At 39.8% G+C, this 22,860-nt stretch overlaps 1 protein-coding gene across 4 annotated transcripts in view; it reads left to right on the top strand.

Moving 5' to 3' along the window:
- The window catches only part of VWA8 (von Willebrand factor A domain containing 8), a 358,944-nt gene that overhangs the window by 103,775 nt on the left and 232,309 nt on the right, over positions 1-22,860 (top strand). For all 4 annotated transcript variants that reach the window (XM_029210522.1, XM_029210521.1, XM_029210523.1 and 1 more), the window contains exons 13-14: positions 1,829-1,989; positions 5,918-6,031. In XM_029210522.1, the coding sequence (XP_029066355.1) occupies positions 1,829-1,989; positions 5,918-6,031 (275 nt within the window). The remainder of the gene's footprint in view (positions 1-1,828; positions 1,990-5,917; positions 6,032-22,860) is intronic.

Raw genomic sequence — 22,860 nt, 5'->3', positions numbered from 1 at the left:
TAAGGAAAATGATATATTGGCTTTGTACATGAAGTTCACCAGAGATGTTTGCACATACAAGGCGAGTGGTGGGTCATCGTGACCCCCTCACTGGATTGAGAAAGGAATGCTGTCTTCTAAGGAGTTACATGGTTGGCCCCAGAAGAAGAAAAATGGATGTTTATGATTAAGTAGGCCTTTCTGCCATTGGGGAGGTCTGGTTAATGCATAAAGCAGATGCAAAATGCACACTAGAGGGGAGGGAGGAGGCCCAAACGGGCAGAGAAAAAAATTACGTTTAAATTTTTCTTGTCTTGCCTTAAAATGTGAAGTTTTTTTTATTTTATTTTTTAAATTTATTGATTTATTTATATATTTATTTATTTTTGGCTGCTTTGGGTCTTCGTTGCTGCGTGTGGGCTTTCTCTAGTTGCGGCGAGCGGGGGCTACTCTTCGTTGTGGTGCGCGGGCTTCTCATCGTGGTAACTTCTCTTGTTGCAGAGCATGGGCTCTAGGCACATGGACTTCAGTAACTGCGGCACGCAGGCTCAGTAGTTGTGGCTCGCGGGCTCTAGAGCACAGGCTCAGTAGTTGTGGTACGTGGGCTTAGTAGCTCCAAGGCATGTGGGATCTTCCCGCACCAGGGCTTGAACCCATGTCCCCTGCATTGGCAGTGGGATTCTTAACCACTGCACCAACAGGGAAGTCCCTGAATTTTTATTTCATCAGTTTGAATATTATTGTTTCTCAAGTGTCATTATGATTCAATATAAGCCTATTTATACTTCCTAAGTCAGTATTTTTTTGATAGTGAGAAAATTGAAATGATCAAGACTTACATTTTAACCTTGATTTCAATACAGATTTGTTGCCACTGTGAATATAAACAAATTCATTCACTTTCCATCTTCTTAAGACTGGAGTTGGGTATCAAAGAATTTACAAAAGCCTTTACATTTTTGGATAAAATTGACTAAATGTTTAACTTTTGTTTGATATAAGTGTTACAGAATTTATCTGAAGTTGATAACACAAAAGAAACTATTATCTTCAACATTAACACGTGTAAGAAAAAATTATTCATATTATATAGCACCAAAATTTTTTACAGTAAGTAGATGTTTATATGCTACTACTATTAATAGCTTGCTTAAACCTGTTACACTGTTTTAGCACTAGTACATTGTGTATGTGCTTTAAAAAATTGCACAACATTGTAAATCAACTGTACTCCAATAAAAATTAATTTAAAAAAATTGCTTGTAAGTGCTATTATTTGTCAATTCCTGTACCTCATCTGATGGCTGTCCTCCTCAGTTTCCTCCATTTTCAAGCCTCTTTAAATGAATAACTGTGGTGGTTCCTAGCATGGCTTTTTGGGAGAACTCAACTGCAAGAAAATGCACATCATTGATAAGCATCTCCTCCCAGTGAGTTTGTATGGCCTCTGATTCTTAAAAAGGAATCCATATATTTTGGCCCTTTCAGGAGTAAAGCCGATTGAGTTAAATTCCTTTGAAGTTGGGTAGAAATTACTGCCGTCATCTGTGTAGATACCAAGTGAACATTTTAAAAGAGGGGGAAAATGCTAAAGAAAATAGAGAAGAAAAACAAAACAAAAGAAAACCCGTACTATATATATTATGTGGCTGAATAATAGGAAAAAAATTCAAATGACCAAGAAAAGCTTCTGAATATCTTTCTCTTTGGATTGGAGAAGATGACTCCCCAGTTGTTGTATGGAATGTTATATTCAGAGAGAGGTAACACTAAAGCTAAAGAAACTATCCTCCACGTCTTAAAAATTAATTCTGCATTTTCTTTGGTGGGTGTTGGGGATTGGTTTCAGGATATGACAGCGCGTGAGCTGCTGCAGCAGAGATACACACTTCCAAATGGAGACACTGCCTGGCGGTCCTCACCCCTTGTAAATGCTGCTCTGGAAGGGAAGCTGGTCCTCTTGGATGGCATTCACAGAGTCAATGCCGGTACATTCGCTGTATTACAAAGGTCTGTATGAGTCACACACACAAAAACACACCGCGTAAGCAGCAGACGTGGAACTTTCTCAATCTTCTAATTTAAACTGGGTTACATAGTCCCTGAGGAATTTATAATTCTATATCCAAGTAGAACAGCAGATATTTTTATTGTTTTAACCACAGTAGAGTAAAACTTCAAATAATGAACATTTTGGGAAAAGCCACCGCCATAGCAAAATTCTGTGTGTAAGAGCTGAAAAAAGAAAACTTTTAAGTAGTGATTTTGAAACTTTATACAGGTTGATGGATATATGCAATGTCATACAGCTGAAGTTTCTGCAGTTTGTCAAAGCTTCACTGTTTACAAACTCCTTTTCAATCTTAAATCTAAATTATTGGTGATACTGTCGGCATTTTTCTTTTTTGAGAGAGAAAATATAGTTCCTTATATAAAATGTATAATACCTCTTTGATTATATTTTCTACAGGCTAAAGTTCACTTTGTGTTTACAAACTTGAACATTTGTGTCACTGTTGTTTTCTTATTTCAGTTTAGGTGGGGCAAATATCCACACATTCCTAGTTAAATTCTCTTTAATGTTAAGACTTCGTGTGTAACTTTCATGGAAAATATTCCCATCTTGTGTCACTTCGGGAGATTAATGATACCATTTTTGTTTGTTTGTTACATCTTGATTCTATCACTTATAGACATTGTTTAACTTTTAAATCTAAATTTTAACTTATTGGGAAATTTCAAATAAGTGAAATAATCTAGTTCCCCAACTAACCATTCAAAAGTTTTTTGTCCTTGACAAGATGCAAATACTGAGCGTAATTAAGGATTCTAAGAACACTGTGTTAATCCTGATTCAATTTGAGAGCACTTAAAAGTAATAATCACAGGGCTTCCCTGGTGGCGCAGTGGTTGGGAGTCCGCCTGCCTATGCAGGGGACAGGGGTTCGTGCCCCGGTCCAGGAGGATCCCGCATGCCGCGGAGCGGCTGGGCCCGTGAGCCATGGCCGCTGAGCCTGAGCGTCCGGAGCCTGTGCTCCGCAACGGGAGAGGCCACAACAGTGAGAGGCCCGCGTACCGCAAAAAAAAAAAAAAATTTAAACAGGCGGATTAGTTCTTCCCCTTCCCAGTCCATTCAACTAATAAGATACAGGGCTGGGACTTGAACCCAGGTCTGAGTGACTCCACTGCCCATGCTCTTAACCTCTGCATTATGCAGTCTCTCCTCTCCTCAGTGCTCACCGAGCGGAGGTCTGTGGGGCGACTGTACTACGGGCATCAAGAAACTTTAGTGGTTGCTTTAAGACCTAGAACAGCAGGTTTCAACCGCTGCAACATCTGGAAGACAATGCTGTTTGTGCTGTGGATGGCTAGGTCCCATCATAGTTGGTATATGAAATAGCATTAGTTATTTCATTGTAAAGATTTTAGATATTTTAAATCCTGTAATTGTAAAGATAGAAATATTTTGATAATACTACGCCTTAAAGAGTTATGTTAGACTCAAGTGAATATGTACCAGCTGCCTTGTTCATTAATATTTACCTCATGGTTATCCTGAGTCAGGCATTCAGCTGTCTCTCTTTTTGTTTTTTTAGTTGTTTTACAATGTTGTGTTAGTTTTTTTTTTTTAACATCTTTATTAGAGTATAATTGCTTTACAATGGTGTGTTAGTTTCTGCTTTATAACGAAGTAAATCAGCCATAGATATACATATATCCCCACATCTCCTCCCTCTTGTGTCTCCCTCTCACCCTCCCTATCCCACCCCTCTAGGTGGACACAAAGCACCAAGCTGATCTCCTTGTGCTATGTGGCTGCTTCCCACTAGCTATCTGTTTTACGTTTGGTAGTGTATATATGTCCAGGCCACTCTTTCACTTCATCCCAGCTTACCCCTCCCCCTCCCTGTGTCCTTGAGTCCATTCTCTACGTCTGTGTCTTTATTCCTGTCTTGCCCTTAGATTCTTCATAACCTTTTTTTTGTTGTTTTTTTTTAGATTCCATATATATGTGTTAGGGTGCGGTGTTTGTTTTTCTCTTTCTGAATTACTTCACTCTGTATGACAGTCTCTGGGTCCATCCACCTCACTACAAATAACTCAATTTTGTTTCTTTTTATGGCTGAGTAATAGTCAACTGTATATATGGGCCACATCTTCTTTATCCATTCATCTGTTGATGGACACTTAGGCTGCTTCCATGTCCTGGCTGTTGTAGGTAGAGCTGCAGTGAACATTGTGGTACATGGCTCTTTGAATTATGGTTTTCTCAGGGTATATGCCCAGTAGTGGGATTGCTGGGTCGTATAGTAGTTCTATTTGCAGTTTTTTAAGGAACCTCCATACTGTTCTCCATAGTGGCTGTATCAATTTACATTCTCACCAACAGTGCAAGAGTGTTCCCTTTTCTCCACATCCTCTCCAGCATTTATTGTTTCTAGATTTTTTGATGATGGCCATTCTGACTGGTGTGAGGTGATACCTCATTGTAGTTTTGATTTGCATTTCTCTAATGATTAATGATGTTGAGCATCCTTTCATGTGTTTGTTGGCAATCTGTATATCTTCTTTGGAGAAATGTCTATTTAGATCTTCTGCCCATTTTTGGATTGGGTTATTTGGTTTTTTGATATTGAGCTGTGTGAGCTGCTTGTAAATTTTGGAGATTAATCCTTTGTCAGTTGCTTCATTTGCAAATATTTTCTCCCATTCTGGGGGTTGTCTTTTCATCTTGGTTATGGTTTCCTTTGCTGTGCAAAAGTTTTTAAGTTTCATTAGGTCCCATTTGTTTACTTTTGTTTTTAGTTTCCATTTCTCTGGGAGGTGGGTCAAAAAGGATCTTGCTGTGATTTATGTCATATAGTGTTGTGCCTGTGTTTTCCTCTATAAGGTTTATAGTGTCTGGCCTTACATTTAGGTCTTTAATCCATTTTGAGTTTATTTTTGTGTATGGTGTTAGGGAGTGTTCTAATTTCATTCTTTTACATGTAGCTGTCCAGTTTTCCCAGCACCACTTATTGAAGACGCTGTGTTTTCTCCATTGTATATTCTTACCTCCTTTATCAAAGATAAGATGACCATATGTGTGTGGGTTTATCTCTGGGCTTTCCATCCTGTTCCATTGACCTATATTTCTGTTTTTGTGCCAGTACCATACTGTCTTGATTACTGTAGCTTTGTAGTATAGTCTGAAGTCCAGGAGCCTGATTCCTCCAGCTCTGTTTTTCTTTCTCAAGACTGCTTTGGCTATTTGGGGTCCTTTGTGTTTCCATGCAAATTGTGCAATTTTTTGTTCTAGTTCTGTGAAAAATGCCATTGGTCGTTTGATAGGGATTGCACTGAATCTGTAGATTGCTTTGGGTAGTATTGTCATTTTCACAATGTTGATTCTTCCAATCCAAGAACATGGTATATCTCTCCATGTGTTGGTATCATCTTTAATTTCTTTCATCAGTGTCTTATAGTTTTCTGCGTATAGGTCTTTTGTCTCCTTAGGTAGGTTTATTCCTAGGTATTTTATTCTTTTTGTTGCAGTAGTAAATGGGAGCGTTTCCTTAATTTCTCTTTCAGATTTTCCATCATCAGTGTATAGGAATGCAAGATTTCTATGCATTAATTTTGTATCCTGCTACTTTACCAATAAGCTGTTTCTTTTCATTTCCTTCCTTCTTCCCCTTTCTAGCTCCTCCTCCTCCTCCTCCCTATTCACATCTAGTAACCATGACTACTGTCCTCCAGTACAGAAACCAACAGTTTTTGCCAAGTATAACAGCACTAGCCAACTTAAAATTTCAAAAGGTGCATTTAACAAAACTGCTAGACTCAATTGCCAGTAATAATACATATGACTAAAATATTAACTGACTGATGCTACCTCTAATAACTTCAGTGTTCAAAACTGATTAATTTGTTTGCCGACCTTCCCCTATCCCATTAGATTGATCCATGACCGAGAGCTTAGCCTCTATGATGGCTCTAGGCTGCTGAGAGAAGACCGGTATATGCGTTTAAAGGAGGAGCTACAAATGTCTGATGAGCAGCTACAGAAGAGGTAATTTGGGGTATACTACTCTTACTCTTTTTGTCAAGTGTACCTTGTTAAAAATTATTCTTCTAAACCTAGGGTGAATCCAAGATATCTTTGAACAGCTTAATAATTCGGTGTTCTAGACAAGATCATGTTTTGGCACTTTTTAATGCTTGAGTTTGCTATCCTAGATGTACTCTGTACTTTCAGCCTTACTTTTACATAAGGGGTTAAACATTTTATAAGAGCATTAGTTTTAAGAAGATAATTCCTCTTCTGCTGTCCAGAGCAATTCAATTTTGGCCCCAAACTTTGTATCACTTCAGAAAAAGCAAAAAGGGAGCCTCACAGTTAATTGGGCCTACCATCCTGGGAAGTGATCAGTGATTTCTGGGGTTTGTCACCTGCTGCAAGATTACCCTTTGTGCCTTATTTTAACATTCCTTCCAGAGCTGTAACAACCAAATTCAATGTATGAGATTGGATTGGATCCTGGATCAGGAGATGAAATGAAAACAGCTATAAAAGACATTTTAGGACAATTGAGAAAGTGTAGATGATATTGAATTAATATTAATTTTCTTAGGTACCATAATGGTACTGTGTTTATGAGGGGGTTGACCTAAAACAAATAGACTTCGAATTGTTTCTCCGGCAAAAATGCATTTATTCAAGATCAACAAAGCACTGCAGTTTAGGATCGCTAACCATGGCAAGCCACGTGCAAGTCCTTATGCAACAAGAAGAGGAGGAAGGACCCTTCTAAAAGGGAAAACGGAAGTCGGGAGAGCTATAGTGAACAAAGAATCCATTGGAGGAATTGAGAGTTCAAAGTGTAGTGGCTTTACATTGGCTGAGTCCTGCCAGTCTCTCATTGGCTGAGCTCTTGCCAGGCAAGAAAAGGAAGTTTTTCTTCTTCCTGTTGGGCTCTGCTATTGTCACAGGGCATGGGAGCTCCCACTTCTGGCCTTCCGACTACTTAATTGAGGTTTCTGTCTATTGATTTTTTTGCAAGGAGAATATTTCTATTCCTAGGAGCCATATGCTGAAATATTTAAGGGATAAAATGAAAAGATTTCTACAACTCACTTCCAAATGTTTCAGGGAAAAAAAAGACATGATGAATGGTTACAAATACACACACCACAAAGAGCAAGGGAGAGTGAGAGCACAAAGTTCCCCTATCCCATTAGATTGAATGGGATTGATTAAAATCTTAACAATTGGTGAAATCTAGGTGAAGGATATATGGGTGTTCATATTCTATTCTTTCAAATCTTCTATGGGTTTGAAAAATGTCAAACTAAGAAGTTAAAAAGAAAGTATTTCTTTGAGCTGCACACTATACTTTCCTTTAGAGGAGGTTTAGCAATTATAAGTAATTTTCTGTCTCATTACATTTCCATGGATATTTTCGTGTAATTAGAGATTGTTACTTTGGGGAATTCCTATTTACTTAATTGGATCTTGTTTGATTGTAGCTCCCCCTTCCCCCAAAGGGCTTGCTACCATATTTAAAACAATAAAATCCTACAAATAATAATTACATATATTTCTTACTGTGATTATGTTTTAAGGAGAATTTTTAAAACTTTCCTTGGAATTTTCTTCTAGAGTGGAAATATTAAATCTTACTATCTCTGTATAAGTTATTTAAAAATTCACTTGATTACACAGCTCTTTATGCTTCAGATTCCTCTACCCCAGTAGGTGGTTTGGTTGAGTGTTTAGGGAAGCAAATAATAAGGATACCTCTCATATCATACCTTGGAATTATAACATTCAGCTACTGTACGTTATTTACATCACGCATCAGGGAACAGTTGTATTTTCAAGGAGATGAATCAAAGTAATTGGGAAGCAACTATCAGGAAGACTGCCCCTTGGTTTCCCTTAGGACTTAGGGAGCAGTGTCTTCTAGCCAAATGTCCAGGAAATGACAACCGTTTTCTATGAAAAGAACCCAAGTTCTCCCTAATGGTCATAAGCAGTTTTACAAATGAAAACACTTTCAGGAACAAAGTGGCCCTTAGCTTCGCGTTCAGGATTTGGCTCAGACTGGTTAGTAGTCCTTCCTTCTCGAGGCGTCCTGTCTTCATCGCTGCTGATTTTCTTCACTCCCATGAATAGAAACCCAGCTCAGTTCTGTCTCAGAAGTCACTCTAAATAGGTGGAGACAGATCAGAGCGCTGCTTAGTTCCCTTCGCTTATTTTTACATTTTTACTTGAGTTTTTGTTTTTTTAAATAATTGTTAAATATGCCAGAAATTTGATCCAGATAGTTTTCAAGGCTTTTAATGAAAGATGCCAGTTCTGTTATCTGTCCTGAGACACTTTCCTGTTTCCTATTCCTCAGAGGCTACCACTTTCAACTCTGAGCTGTTTCTTTTGATATTTACCTCCATATCACTAAACAATATACTTTCATTGACATTTTTTGATTTATTTTTCAGTGTCAGGCATTGTCCATTGATTTCCTACTATGGAACATTACAGTTTAGCTCTCTTTCACCATCCCTCTGCCCACTACACATACATACTTCCTATCTTCCATTCTTCCTAAATATTAGGTAATCATTTTGTTTAGAACTTCATTCAGTGTTTGCATTATTATCATGGCACAAGGACTGTACACAGCTGAACCATTCAATAAACTACCGTTGTTTTTCTTTTCTTATATGCGTTTTGTTTTTCCTAAAGTTAGTAATTGCCTGCATATGAAGAGAGGTAGATATAGAAATAAACAATTAAAATGCAACTTTTAAATGTTACAATAGAGATCTCTACATAATGCTGTGTGAACACAAATGAGGAAGTGACCCTCTTTTCTTTTCTTTTTTTCTTGTTACCTCACAGAGATTTATTAGTGAAGGCAAGGTGCTTTAAAAAGTTGGCAAATATAAACAGGTAGTTTATTTGCACCGAAAAAAACAAGCTTTTCAAATTGGCTTGAATTTTCATTTTTTTATTTTTTTTACAGCTTTATTGGAGTATAATTGCTTTACAATTGTGTGTTAGTTTCTGCTATATAACAAATTGAATCAGTTATACATACACATATGTTCGCATATCTCTTCCCTCTTGTGTCTCCCTCCCTCCCACCCTCCCTATCCCACCCCTCTAGGTGGTCACAAAGCACCTAGCTGATCTCCCTGTGCTATGCGGCTGCTTCCCACTAGCTATCTATTTTACGTTTGGTAGTGTATATATGTCCATGCCACTCTCTCACTTTGTCACAGCTTACCCTTCCCCCTCCCCATATCCGCAAGTCCATTCTCTACTAGGTCTGTGTCTTTATTCCTCTCTTACCCCTAGGTTCTTCATGACATATTTTTTTTCCCTTAAATTCCATATATATGTGTTAGCATACAGTATTTGTCTTTCTCTTTCTGACCTACTGCACTCTGTATGACAGACTCTAGGTCCATCCATCTCATTACAAATAGCTCAATTTCATTTCTGTTTATGGCTGAGTAATATTCCATCGTATATATGTGTCACATCTTCTTTATCCATTCATCCGATGATGGACACTTAGGTTGTTTCCAACTCCTGGCTGTTGTAAATAGACCTGCAATAAACATTGTGGTACATGACTCTTTTTGAATTATGGTTTTCTCAGGGTATATGCCCAGTAGTGGGATGGCTGGGTCATACGGTAGTTCTATTTGTAGTTTTTTAAGGAAACTCCATACTGTTCTCCATAGTGGCTATACCAATTCATATTCCCACCAGCAGTGCAAGGGTGTTCCCTTTTCTCCACACCCTCTCCAGCATTTATTGTTTGTAGATTTTTTGAGGATGGCCATTCTGACTGGTGTGAGATGATATCTCATTGTAGTTTTGATTTGCATTTCTCTAATGATTAATGATGTTGAGCATTCTTTCATGTGTTCGTTGGCAATCTGTATATCTTCTTTGGAGAAATGTCTATTTAGGTCTTCTGCCCACTTTTGGATTGGGTTGTTTTTTTGTTATTGAGCTGCATGAGCTGCTTGTAAATTTTGGAGATTAATCCTTTGTCAGTTGCTTCATTTGCAAATATTTTCTCCCATTCTGAGAGTTGTCTTTTGGTCTTGTTTATGGTTTCCTTTGATGTGCAAAAGCTTTGAAGTTTCATTAGATCCCATTTGTTTATTTTTGATTTTATTTCCATTTCTCTAGGAGGTGGGTCAAAAAGGACCTTGCTGTGATTTATGTCATAGAGTGTTCTGCCTATGTTTTCCTCTAAGAGTTTGAGAGTTTCTGGCCTTACATTTAGGTCTTTAATCCATTTTGAGCTTATTTTTGTGTATGGTGTTAGGGAGTGATCTAATCTCATACTTTGACATATACCTGTCCAGTTTTCCCAGCAGCACTTATTGAAGAGGCTGTCCTTTCTCCACTGTACATTCCTGCCTCCTTAATCAAAGATAAGGTGACCATATGTGCATGGGTTTATCTCTGGGCTTTCTACCCTGTTCCATTGATCTATATTTCTGTTTTTGTGCCATTACCATACTGTCTTGATTACTGTAGCTTTGTAGTATACTCTGAAGTCAGGGAGCCTGATTCCTCCAGCTCTGTTTTTCGTTCTGAAGATTGCTTTGGCTATTCGGGGTCTTTTGTGTTTCCATACAAATTGTGAAATTTTTTGTTCTAGTTCTGTGAAAAATGCCACTGGTAGTTTGTTAGGGATTGCACTGAATCTGTAGATTGCTTTGGGTAGTAGAGTCATTTTCACAATGTTGATTCTTCCAATCCAAGAACATGGTATATCTCTCCATCTATTTGTATCATCTTTAATTTCTTTCATCAGTGTCTTATAATTTTCTGCATACAGGTCTTTTGTCTCCTTAGGTAGGTTTATTCCTAGGCATTTTATTCTTTTTTTTGCAGTGGTAAATGGGAATGTTTCCTTAAATTGTCTCTCAGATTTTTCATCATTAGTGTATAGGAATGTAAGAGATTTCTGTGCATTTATTTTGTATCCTACTACTTTACCAAATTCATTGATTAGCTCTAGTAGTTTTCTGGTAACATCTTTAGAATTCTCTATGTATAGTATCATGTCATCTGCAAACAGTGACAGCTTTACTTCTTCTTTTCCGATTTGGATTCCTTTTATTTCCTTATTTCTTCTCTGATTGCTGTGGCTAAAACTTCCAAAACTATGTTGAAAAATAGTGGTGAGAGTGGGCAACCTTGTCTTGTTCCTGATCTTAGTGGAAATGGTTTCAGTTTTTCACCATTAAGGACAATGTTGGCTGTGGGTTTGTCATATATGGCCTTTATTATGTTGAGGTAGGTAGCCTCTATGCCTACTTTCTGGAGGTTTTTTTTTTTTGCAGTACACGGGCCCCTCACTGCTGTGGCCTCTCCTGTTGCGGAGCACAGGCTCCGGACGCGCAGGCTCAGCGGCCATGGCTCACGGGCCCAGCCGCTCCGCAGCATGTGGGATCCTCCCAGACCGGGGCACGAACCCGCGTCCCCTGCATCAGCAGGCAGACTCTCAACCACTGTGCCACCAGGGAAGCCCTCTGGAGGGTTGTTATCATAAATGGGTGTTGAACTTTGTCGAATGCTTTCTCTGAAATTATTGAGATGACCATATGGTTCTTCTTCTTCAATTTGCTAATGTGGTGTATCACGTTGATTGATTTGCGTATATTGAAGCATCCTTGCATTCCTGGAATATACCCCACTTGTTCATGGTGTATGCTTCTTTTAATGTGCTGTTGGATTCTGTTTGCTAGTGTTTTGTTGAGGATTTTTGCATCTATGTTCATCAGTGATATTGGCCTGTAGTTTTCTTTCTTTGTGACATCCTTGTCTGGTTTTGGTATTAGGGTGATGGTGGCCTCGTAGAATGAGTTTGGGAGTGTTCGTCCCTCTGCTGTATTTTGTAAGAGTTTGAGAAGGATAGGTGTTAGCTCTTCTCTAAATGTTTGATAGCATTCACCTGTGAAGCCATCTGGTCCTGGGCTTTTGTTTGTTGGAAGATTTTTAATCACAGGTTCAATTTCAGTGCTTGTGATTGGTCTGTTCATATTTTCTATTTCTTCCTGTTTCAGTCTTGGCAGGTTGTGCTTTTCTAAGAATATGTCCATTTCTTCCAGGTTGTCCATTTTATTGGCATAGAGTTGCTTGTAGTAATCTCTCATGATCTTTTGTATTTCTGCCGTGTTAGTTGTTACTTCTCCTTTTTCATTTCTCATTCTATTGATATGAGTCTTCTCCCTTTTTTTCTTGATGAGTCTGGCTAATGCTTTATCAATTTTGTTTATCTTCTTAAAGAACCAGCTTTTAGTTTTATTGATCTTTGCTATTGTTTCCTTCATTTCTTTTTCATTTATTTCTGATCTGATCTTTATGGTTTCTTTCCTTCTGCTAACTTTAGGGGTTTTTTGTTCTTCTTTCTCTAATTGCTTTAGGTGCAAGATTAGATTGTTTATTCGAGATGTTTCCTGTTTCTTAAGGTAGGATTGTATTGCTATAAACTTCCCTCTTAGAACTGCTTTTGCTGCATCCCATAGGTTTTGGGTCATCATGTTTTCATAGTCATTTGTTTCTAGGTATTTTTTGATTTCCTCTTTCATTTCTTCATTGATCTCTTGGTTATTTAGTAGTGCATTGTTTAGCCTCCATGTGTTTGTATTTTTTACAGATTTTTTTTGTGTAATTGATATCTAGTCTCATAGCGTTGTGGTCAGAAAGATACTTGATACAATTTAACTTTTTTTAAATTTACCAAGGCTTGATTTGTGACCCAAGATATGGTGTATCTTGGAGAATGTTCCATGAGCACTTGAGAAGAAAGTGTATTCTGTTGTTTTTGGATGGAATGTCCTATAAAAATGAATTAAGTCCATCTTGTTTAATGTGTCATTTAAACCCTGTGTTTCCTTATTTATTTTTATTTTGGATGATCTGTCCATTGGTGAAAGTGGGGTGTTAGAGTCCCCTACTATGAACGTGTTACTGTCGATTTCCCCTTTTATGGCTGTTAGTATTTGCCTTATGTGTTGAGGTGCTCCTATGTTGGGTGCATAAATATTTACAATTGTTATATCTTCTTGGATTGATCCCTTGATCATTATGTAGTGTCCTTCTTTGTCTCTTCTAATAGTCTTTATTTTAAAGTCTTATTTTGTCTGATATGAGAATTGCTGCTCCGGCTTTCTTTTGGTTTCCATTTGCATAGAATATCTTTTTCCATCCCCTCACTTTCAGTCTGTATGTGTCTCTAGGTCTGAAGTGGGTCTCTTGTAGACAGCATATATATGGGTCTTGTTTTTGTATCCATTCAGCCAATCTGTGTCTTTTGTTGGGGGCATTTAATACATTTACATTTAAGGTAATTATCGATATGTATGTTCCTATTCCCATTATCTTAATTGTTTTGGGTTTGTTATTGTACTTCTCTTCCTTCTCTTGTGTTTCTTGCCTAGAGAAGATCCTTTCACATTTGTTGTAAAGCTGGTTTGGTGGTGCTGAACTCTCTCAGCTTTTGCTTGTCTGTAAAGGTTTTAATTTCTTCATCAAATCTGAATGAGTTCCTTGCTGGGTAGAGTAATCTTTGTTGTAGGTTTTTCTCCTTCATCACTTTAAATATGTCCTGCCAGTCCCTTCTGGCTTGCAGAGTTTCTGCTGAAAGATCAGCTGTTAACCTTATGGGGATTCCCTGTGTGTTATTTGTTGTTTTTCTCTTGCTGCTTTTAATATGTTTTCTTTGTATTTAATTTTTGACAGTTTGATTAATATGTGTCTTGGCGTATTTCTCCTTGGATTTATCCTGTATGGGACTCTCTGTGCTTCCTGGACTTGATTAACTATTTCCTTTCCCATATTAGGGAAGTTTTCACCTATAATCTGTTCAAATATTTTCTCAGTCCGTTTCTTTTTCTCTTCTTCTTCTGGAACCCCTATAATTCAAATGTTGGTGTGTTTAATGTTGTCCCAGAGGTCTCTGAGACTGTCCTCAGTTCTTTTCATTCTTTTTTCTTTATTCTGCTCTGCAGTAGTTATTTCCACTATTTTATATTCCAGGTCACTTATCCGTTCTTCTGCCTCAGTTATTCTGCTATTGATCCCTTCTAGAGTATTTTTAATTTCATTTTTGTGTTGTTCATCGTTGTTTGTTTCATCTTTAGTTCTTCTAGGTCCTTGTTAAATGTTTCTTGCATTTTGTCTATTCTATTTCCAAGATTTTGGATCATCTTTACTATCATTATTCTGAATTCTTTTGCAGGTAGACTGCCTATTTCCTCTTCATTTGTTAGGTCTGGTGGTTTTTTATCTTGCTCCTTCATCTGCTGTGTGTTTTTCTGTCTTCTCATTTTGCTTATCTTACTGTGTTTGGGGTCTCCTTTTTGCAGGCTGCAGGTTCATAGTTCCTGTTGTTTTTGCTGTCTGTCCCCAGTGGCTAAAATTGGTTCAGTGGGTTGTGTAGGCTTCCTGGTGGAGGGGACTAGTGCCTGTGTTCTGGTGGATGAGGCTGGATCTTGTCTTTCTGGTGGGCAGGTTCACATCTGGTGGTATGTTTTGGGGTGTCTGTGGACTTGTGATTTTAGGCAGCCTCTCTGCTAATGGGTGGGGTTGTGTTCCTGTCTTGCTAGTTGTTTGGCATAGGGTGTCCAGCACTGTGGCTTGCTGGTTGTTGAGTGAAGCTGGGTGTTGGTGTTGAGATGGAGATCTCTGGGAGATTTTCGTTTGATATTTCGTTTGATATTATGTGGAGCTGGGAGGTCTCTTGCGGACCAGTGTCCTGAAGTTGGCTCTCCACCTCAGAGGCACAGCACTGACTCCTGGCTGCAGCACCAAGAGCCTTTCATCCCCATGGCTCAGAATAAAAGGAAGTAAAAGTAGAAAGAAAGAAAGAAAGAAAGAGGATAAAATAAAATAAGGTAAACTAAAATAAAGTTATTAAAATAAAAAAAAAATTATTAAGAAAAATTTTTTTTTAAAAGTAAAAAAACCACAAAAACGGTTGGATAGAACCCTATGACAAATGGTGAAAGCAAAGCTGTACAGACAGAATCTCACACAGAAGCATACACATTCACATTCACAAAAAGAGGAAAAGGGGAAAAAATAATAAATCTTGCTCTCAAAGTCCACCTCCTCAATTTGGGATGACTCGTTGTCTCTTCAGGTATTCCACAGATGCAGGGTACATCAAGTTGATTGTGGAGTTTTAATCCGCTGCTCCTGAGGCTGCTGGGAGGGATTTCTCTTTCTCCTCTTTGTTCGCACAGCTCCCGGGGTTCAGCTTTGGATTTGGCGCCGCCTCTGCGTGTAGGTCGCCTGAGGGCATCTGTTCTTCGCTCAGACAGGACAGAGTTAAAGGAGCAGCTGATTCGGGGGCTCTGGCTCACTCAGGCCGCGGGGAGTGAGGGGTACGGAATGCGGACGAGCCTGCGGCGGCAGAGGCCGGCACGACGTTGCACCAGCCTGAGGCACGCTGTGCGTTCTCCCGGGGAAGTTGTCCCTGGATCCCGGGACCCTGGCAGTGGCAGGCTGCACAGGCTCCCAGGTGGGGAGGTGTGAACAGTGAACTGTGCTTGCACACAGGCTTCTTGGTGGCAGCAGCAGCAGCATTAGCGTCTCATGCCCGTCTCTGGTGTCCACGTTGATAGCCGTGGCTTGCTCCCGTCTCTGGAGCTTGTTTATTAGGTGCTCTGAATCCCGTCTTCTCACACACCCTGAAACAGTGGTCTCTTGCCTCTTAGGCAGTTCCAGACTTTTTCACAGACTCCCTCCCAGCTAGCTGTGGTGCACTAGCCCCCTTCAGGCTGTGTTTACACAGCCAACCCCAGTCCTTTCCCTGGGATCTGACTTCCGAAGCCTGAGCCTCAGCTCCCAGCCCCTTCCCGCCCCAGCAGGTGAGCAGAGAAACCTCTTGGGTTGGTGAGTGCTGGTCGGCACCGATCCTCTGTGCGGGGATCTCTCCGCTTTGCCCTCTGCACCCCTGTTGCTGCACTGTCCTCCGTGGCTCCGAAGCTTCCCCTCCGCCACCCCTCCATCTCCGCCAGCGAAGGGGCTTCCTGGTGTGTGGAAATCTTTCCTCCTTCACAGCTCCCTCCCAGAAGTGCAGGTCCCTTCCCTATGCTCTTGTCTCTCTTTTTTTTTTTTTTTTCTTTTGCCCTACCCAGGTACGTGGGGGAGTTTCTTGCCTTTTGGGAGGTCTGAGGTCTTCTGCCAGCCTTCAGTAGGTGTTCTGTAGGAGTTGTTTCACATGTAGATGTATTTCTGATGTAATTGTGGGGAGGAAGATGATCTCGAAGTCTTACTCCTCTGCCATCTTGAAGGTCTCTCCCTCCACTCCCTTCTTGTCTGCAAAGTTTCTACAGAAAAATCACGTGATAGCCATAGGGGGGTTCCCTTATATGTGACTCTTTTTCTCTTGCTGAGTTTAGAATTCTGTCTTTAACTTTTGGCATTTTAATTATGATATGTCTGGATGTGAGTCTTTTGGGGTTCATCTTGTTTGGGACTCTCTGGGCTTCCTATACCTGGATGTCTGTTTCCTTCTTCAGGTTCAGGAATTTTTCAGCCATAATTTTATCAAATACATTTTTGACCCTTTTCTCTCTCTTCTTCTTCTGGGTCGCCTATAATATGAATATTAGTATACTTGATGTTGTCCAAGAGGTCCCTTAAACTATTCTTATTTAAAATTTTTTTATTTTTGCTTCTCTGATTGGGTGATTTCCATTATTCTGTCTTTAAGATCACTTATGCATTCTTCGGTTTCACATAGTCTGCCATTAATGAAAAGTGTATTTTTCATTTCACCTCTTGCATTCTTCAGCTCTGATTGGTTCTTTTTTATATTTTCCAATTCCTTACTAAAATTATTACTGTGTTCATCTGTTCTTTTGCTTAGTTCAGTTAACATTCTTATTGCTAATGCTCTGAGCTCCTTATATGGTAAATTTTAAATTTCTGGTTCATTAGTTGTTTTTTCAGGTTTTTTCCTTAATCTTTCATTTGGTACAAATTCCCTTCTGATTTTATTTAACTTTCTCTGTCACTATGAAATTAGGTAAAACAGTTAACCTATCCCATTCTTGAAGGGGTGCCCTTGTGTGGGAGCATCCCTATGCAGTTCTCAGTGGATTCGGTGGGAGAGGTGAATAGGAAGTGAGCGTGGGTCACATCTTTTCCTAGGGTGTGCTGGCAGCCATCACCTTTTTAGGTGATGGGGCTGGAGATGGAGGGGCTAGAGCCAGAGCCAGGTGTGACCCAGGACTTCTCCTATTCTATGTGGCTGTCAGCGCCCTACTGGAGTCAGGGTTGGTTCCCAACATGCTGGAGCAGAAGCCCTGAGGGTCTGGTCTGAGCTCGTTCCATTCCCTCTAAGTGTGCTCCCTCCCCCACTCCCAGCAACAGCATCTTTGCCCTATAGAGGAGCAGCGCTGGAGCAAGAGGGGCCAGAGCATACCCTTGGCTCGGGCTGGGACGGGGGCTGGGGAGGTCCCAGCACACCAGTCAGATCTTTAGAGTGCTCCTGATAAGGCACCTCCACGAACACTGATAATGGCCACCCTCACCCCATTCAGATGTTGTGCTGGATCTGAGGCAGCTCCATCCCCCGCAGCTAAGCACTCTGCTCTGCAAAGGCAGCTTCTCCCTAGTGTGGAGCTGGAGCTAGAGGGGCTGGAGCGGGTGCCTAGTGCTGGCTGGGCTGGGCTCTGGGCTGGGCTCTGGAAGCCCACTAGAACCCCAGGCAGCTTCAATCTGCTTCCTCCACCTTGTTTCTGGGAGTAAGCAAGTGAGTTTGCCTTCTTCACAAGCAGGTCTAGGTTTCTTAGAGCCCTCCTGTAAGTCCCACTGGTTTGCAAGCCAGCTAGACAGACTTGTCTTCCCACAGTCAGACCCCAGGACTGAGGTGCCTAATATATGTTTCGAACTGCTCACTCCCCAGGGAGGATCTCTGAGTCTGTGTTATCCCCCTCCTCTTCTGTGTCCCCTCTCAGGGGCATAGGTTCCAACCTGATCGCTTCTCTTCCCTTCCTACCCAACTCTGTGGATCTTTCCCTTGGTGGTACAAGAGTCTTTCTGCCTGTCTCCAGTTTGTTTTCAGTGAGAATTGCTCCACCAGTAGATGTATTTTTTTTTTTTTTTTGCGGTAAGTGGGCCTCTCACTATTGTGGCCTCTCCCGTTGTGGAGCACAGGCTCTGGACGCACAGGCTCAGTGGCCATGGCTCACGGGCCCAGCCGTTCCGCAGCATGTGGGATCTTCCCGGACCGGGGCACGAACCCGTGTCTCCTGCATCGGCAGGCAGACTCTCAACCACTGCGCCACCAGGGAAGTCCTGTAGATGTATTTTTGACGTGTCTGTGGGGGAGGTGAGCTCAGCTTCCTCCTACTCTGCCACCTTGATCTCCTCTTCCCAACCTTATTTTTTGTGTATCACTTTTTCATCCCAGACATTTCCTCTGTTGTCTAAATCTTGTCTCGGCACATTCAGGCACATCAGGTATTCTATCAGTTTCATCTTCTGTCCATTTCATCTTTCTCCATGGTATGTTCTCACTAGCCCTAATCTGGATTTGTTGCTCTCCATGTGTGTAGCGTACATGTCATCCTAGATCTCTCTCCACTACCAGTCCCCCATTTCCTCTGGTCTTTCTTTCTGCAATCTTCATCAGTTAGATACTGAACCTCCTGGACTGACCTTCTTTTTTCTCTTACGTTCTGTCAATTTGTCAGGACTTTATTGACTTTTCAGAGGTGAGATGTCTAAAAATGGATTCTCCTCTCTGTCTGAAATCTCTCTCCCAGTTGAAAGCCTAATTGCTTTCCTTATCAGCACTCCCCCTTTTTTTAACCTGAGAAACACTATTTTCTTATGATGGTAAACAGTTTTTCTCTATTTTATTGTTATACACAGTCATATTACAGAATCCGCCTCATTCCGATGATGTGGATTGTTAGTAAATTTCTTTACCTTTTCCTGGTTAACCTTGCTTTAATTTTGTTGCCCATTTTTGTCTTTCTGAGAATAAATATGTGCTCTTTTAGGGTTGAAAAGGTTAGATTCTTCCTTCAAACCACTTGACTATATCTTTCAAGGCTGTGTTCATTGGGTAGAGAGCAGGCAGCTTGACTAAAAGGACATAGCACAGCATAAAAACTGGGAAATTTGTACCCTGTGAGAAAATTAATTTTTTTCATGAGTTGTTCTTATATGACTCATTACCTAGCTGAGTTGATCCTGTATTGTGTCCATATCTAATATGTCACTCTTGGCATTAGTATTTGAAGTATAAATTAGAAACTCATAACCCAGGTCTTGTATCCTTTTATTCTGTACCTAAGCACAGAACTGAAGTTCAGCAAAGTGATTATTATTTGTCTTCGTCTTTAAGTAAACTCAGCTATTAATGCTTTGTTTCTTTGTGGGGAATTTTGAGATAGAAAAAATATCAAAGGTAGAATGAAAGGAAATCAGAATTAAGCTTCTTTGCCTCTAGACCCAGTTTGATAAATTTAGATACCTTTTGGCTTTTAGATAGGAACAATTTTCATATTTGTGTTTGGCAGGAATCCTGTAGCTACAAGTAAGAGCAACAAAAGAAAAACTTTAAATTCTTGCAAAAAGGAATTTGGGGGTATCTCACATGTTCAAAGGAAGGGAAAGGATGCTCTTGGCCTCAGGAAATAACTGGAACCTAGGACTTTAATGTTGTCCAGACTCCGTTTTGCTCTATACTTCACCTCGTTGTTTCGAGTGTCACAATACCTGATACATAGTAGGTCACTTAGTAAATGGTTTTGAAAAATGAATAAATCTTAACCTAGAATAAATTCTAGAAAACTCAAGGTAAAGTAATTCTATTAATCCAGTTTTAGATAACTTTCTGAGCTAGCAATGTTTCCTTTTATGAACCTACTAATTAGTAATACTTTGGCTTTTAATGACAAATCTGATAACATGGGGTCTCATAATTAACATCTACTAGCAGTGAGCTACCAAGCCTTTCAGCTTCATAGTATGAAGCCCAGTTTCTATACAATTATATTTGAGTCCTTTGCTTACCTTCATTGGGGTCTAACCCTTCACCAAGATCATATACCTTGATCGTTTCCTTAGTATTCTTTGCAGGTAATGACATAGCTAATGTTCCCTTAGAAATAGCTTAAGAAGGGCTTCCCTGGTGGTGCAGTGGTTGAGAGTCCACCTGCCGATGCAGGGGACGCGGGTTCGTGCCTCGGTCCGGGAAGATCCCACATGCCACGGAGCAACTAGGCCCGTGAGCCACAGCTACTGAGCCTGCGCGTCTGGAGCCTGTGCTCCACAACGGGAGAGGCCGCGATAGTGAGAGGCATGCGCACCACGATGAAGAGTGGCCCCCGCTTGCCGCAACTAGAGAAAGCCCTTGCACAGAAACGAAGACCCAACACAGCCAAAAATAATAAATAAATAAATAAAATTAAAAAAAAAAAGAAATAGCTTAAGAAATGTTAGAGACTTTCCTTCTTCTGTTGCAAGACGCCAGGAATACTGTGGACGTGGTCGTTAGAAATAACATGATGGCCACGCACACCAGACACCATGCCTGCATTTCTCACAGGAAATAAGGACCGAAATAGAACTACTTACTTTGATGAGAAAACTTCTTTGGGGAAAGGGGGAGAACAATACTATAGGCTGCTAAATGTGTCCCTTCCTGCTGTTGGTCAGAGCCTAGATGAGGCGGGTGAGAGCTTCTATGAATTGCTAATAGTTTATTTTACCAAAAATAAGGCCTCTGGTTATCTCAGGGAAGAAATAAAGATTGGGGGCCTAGTCTCAGTTGTAATTATATATGCTCTAATGTTTTTGCATTTTTATTGAATATTTTTATTGATTGTGATAAAACATTGAAAACAGTTTATAATCTCCCAGTTTTTATTAATCAGTTGTGAACGGTAAGTGGACATTGGGCACAATCCTCAATCCGTTACATTCCCTGGATGCTTTTACTCTTACTCATGTTTGAAGATAGTTACGATTCAAGCACTCGAGGTAGGTACTCTCCTACCTCCCCCAGAAACCTCAGGATCTCTTTGCTAGAAAATTAGGCTGTATAAATTTTTAACAAAATTCAAGGTAGATCTAGGGTTTTATGCCCAAGTCTTTGTGTTTGATTTCAAAACAAAGCGCTATATGCAAATTCTGATTTTGAAAAATAATGCTAAACATTTTACGGTCAAGGGAAAGTTCTAAGCTCTGTGCCTTTGAAGGATCTCATTACTTATTATTGTGTGTATTGCTTATGTCTTTTTTATACACAAATGTGTCACATATTTGATACAAGAATGAACCTTCTCTCAAAAATTCATTCAAGACCAGATTTAGACTAGCTGCTCTGCTTTTGAAGGGGAAACCATTATTCTCAGTTCTTATCACTTATCTTTGTTTTGTCCTTGCCACCAAAGGTCTTCAAAAATTTTCTTGCAGTGCTGGTTATTAACAACAGCAATACATTTATCTATCTATCTATCCATCCATCTATCTATCTCTCATCTATCTTTCATCACACTAGACACTGTGTGGTATAAAGATGTGTTAGGTGTGTCCATGCAGTTTGCTACATTGCAAAAAAGGAGAAATATGGACTGTGTACAGGACTGCATAACCTCCAGTTTCTGAGTTGGAACATTACTATTATAGTGTGGAAGACCAGTTACAAAATCCTCTTCCAGTTCATGATTAATATCTTTATGAAAACCTTCTATATTATTATTTCAAATTCCTTAATAAACACATTTAGCAAAAATGTAGCATATAATTTCCTTCAAGAGATAGAAATTTATTGAATTTTTTGTTTTATTAAAGCTCTGTTGAGGTATAATTGACATATTAAAAACTGCATATTTAAAATATACGGTTTGATAATTTTTGGCTTTTTTATACACCTATGAAACCATCACCACAATCAATATAATGACTACATCTACGATCCCCAAAGTGTCCTTGGTCCCCTTTATTTTAATCCCTCTCTCCCCTTCTCACTCTCTTCTTCTACCCCTAGGAATCTGCTTCCTGTTATTCTATATAACTTGTATTTTCTAGAGATTTATATAAATGGAATCACACACATTACTCTTTTGGACCTGTCTTCTTTCACTCAACATAATTATTTTGAGATATTCCATGTTGTTTTGTATATCAGTTATTCATTCCTTTTTGTTGCAGAGAAGCATTGGAAAGTACTTTACTCTCTAAAAACCTATGCCCCCAAACAAACATATTGACCGCATTATTTTAATTTTTTAAGTCTTTGTACAAGATCTTTTGCTTTAAAATTTTTTAATCTTTATGAAATAATATCTGTTTATCTGGTTAATCCATATCTTTAGTTTCATTTGTTATTTGTTGTTAAATTCTAGTAAAATTGAAGTTAACCTTGATTTTAAATTTTCATAGTGCATATTTCCTAATTCTCAGTTATTTACCACTGCTTCAGCCTTTGTGTTACCCACCAATATGTCAGATCACCTGAAAGTACATGGCTGATCCTCAGGCGTACTCTGCTCTCTAACTTTCAGGCTTGGAGAACCTAGCTTCATTAGGAAATGACTTTCCGTATGACCTATTTATATGTAAGGAAGCCTTTGCGGAGATCCTAACAAACAAAAAGATCCTTCTCATCCTGTTATTCAGTAGTTTGATGGCTGTTTTTATTGTCAGCATACACTTCTCTGGCTGTCAACATCAGCTGTCTAACAAACTGCCCCCTTTAATTTTTTTTTTTTTTTTTTTTTTGCGGTACGCAGGCCTCTCGCTGTTGTGGCCTCTCCCGTTGCGGAGCACAGGCTCCGGACGCGCAGGCTCAGCGGCCGTGGCTCACGGGTCCAGCCGCTCCGCGGCATGTGGGA

The sequence above is a fragment of the Monodon monoceros genome, unplaced genomic scaffold, assembly GCF_005190385.1.
Source record: "Monodon monoceros isolate NGI ecotype Baffin Bay Population unplaced genomic scaffold, NGI_Narwhal_1 Super_Scaffold_8, whole genome shotgun sequence".
Taxonomy (NCBI): Eukaryota; Metazoa; Chordata; class Mammalia; order Artiodactyla; family Monodontidae; genus Monodon; species Monodon monoceros.
Note: the sequence above shows the minus strand (reverse complement) of the source record. Positions and strands in the feature narration are given on the sequence as shown.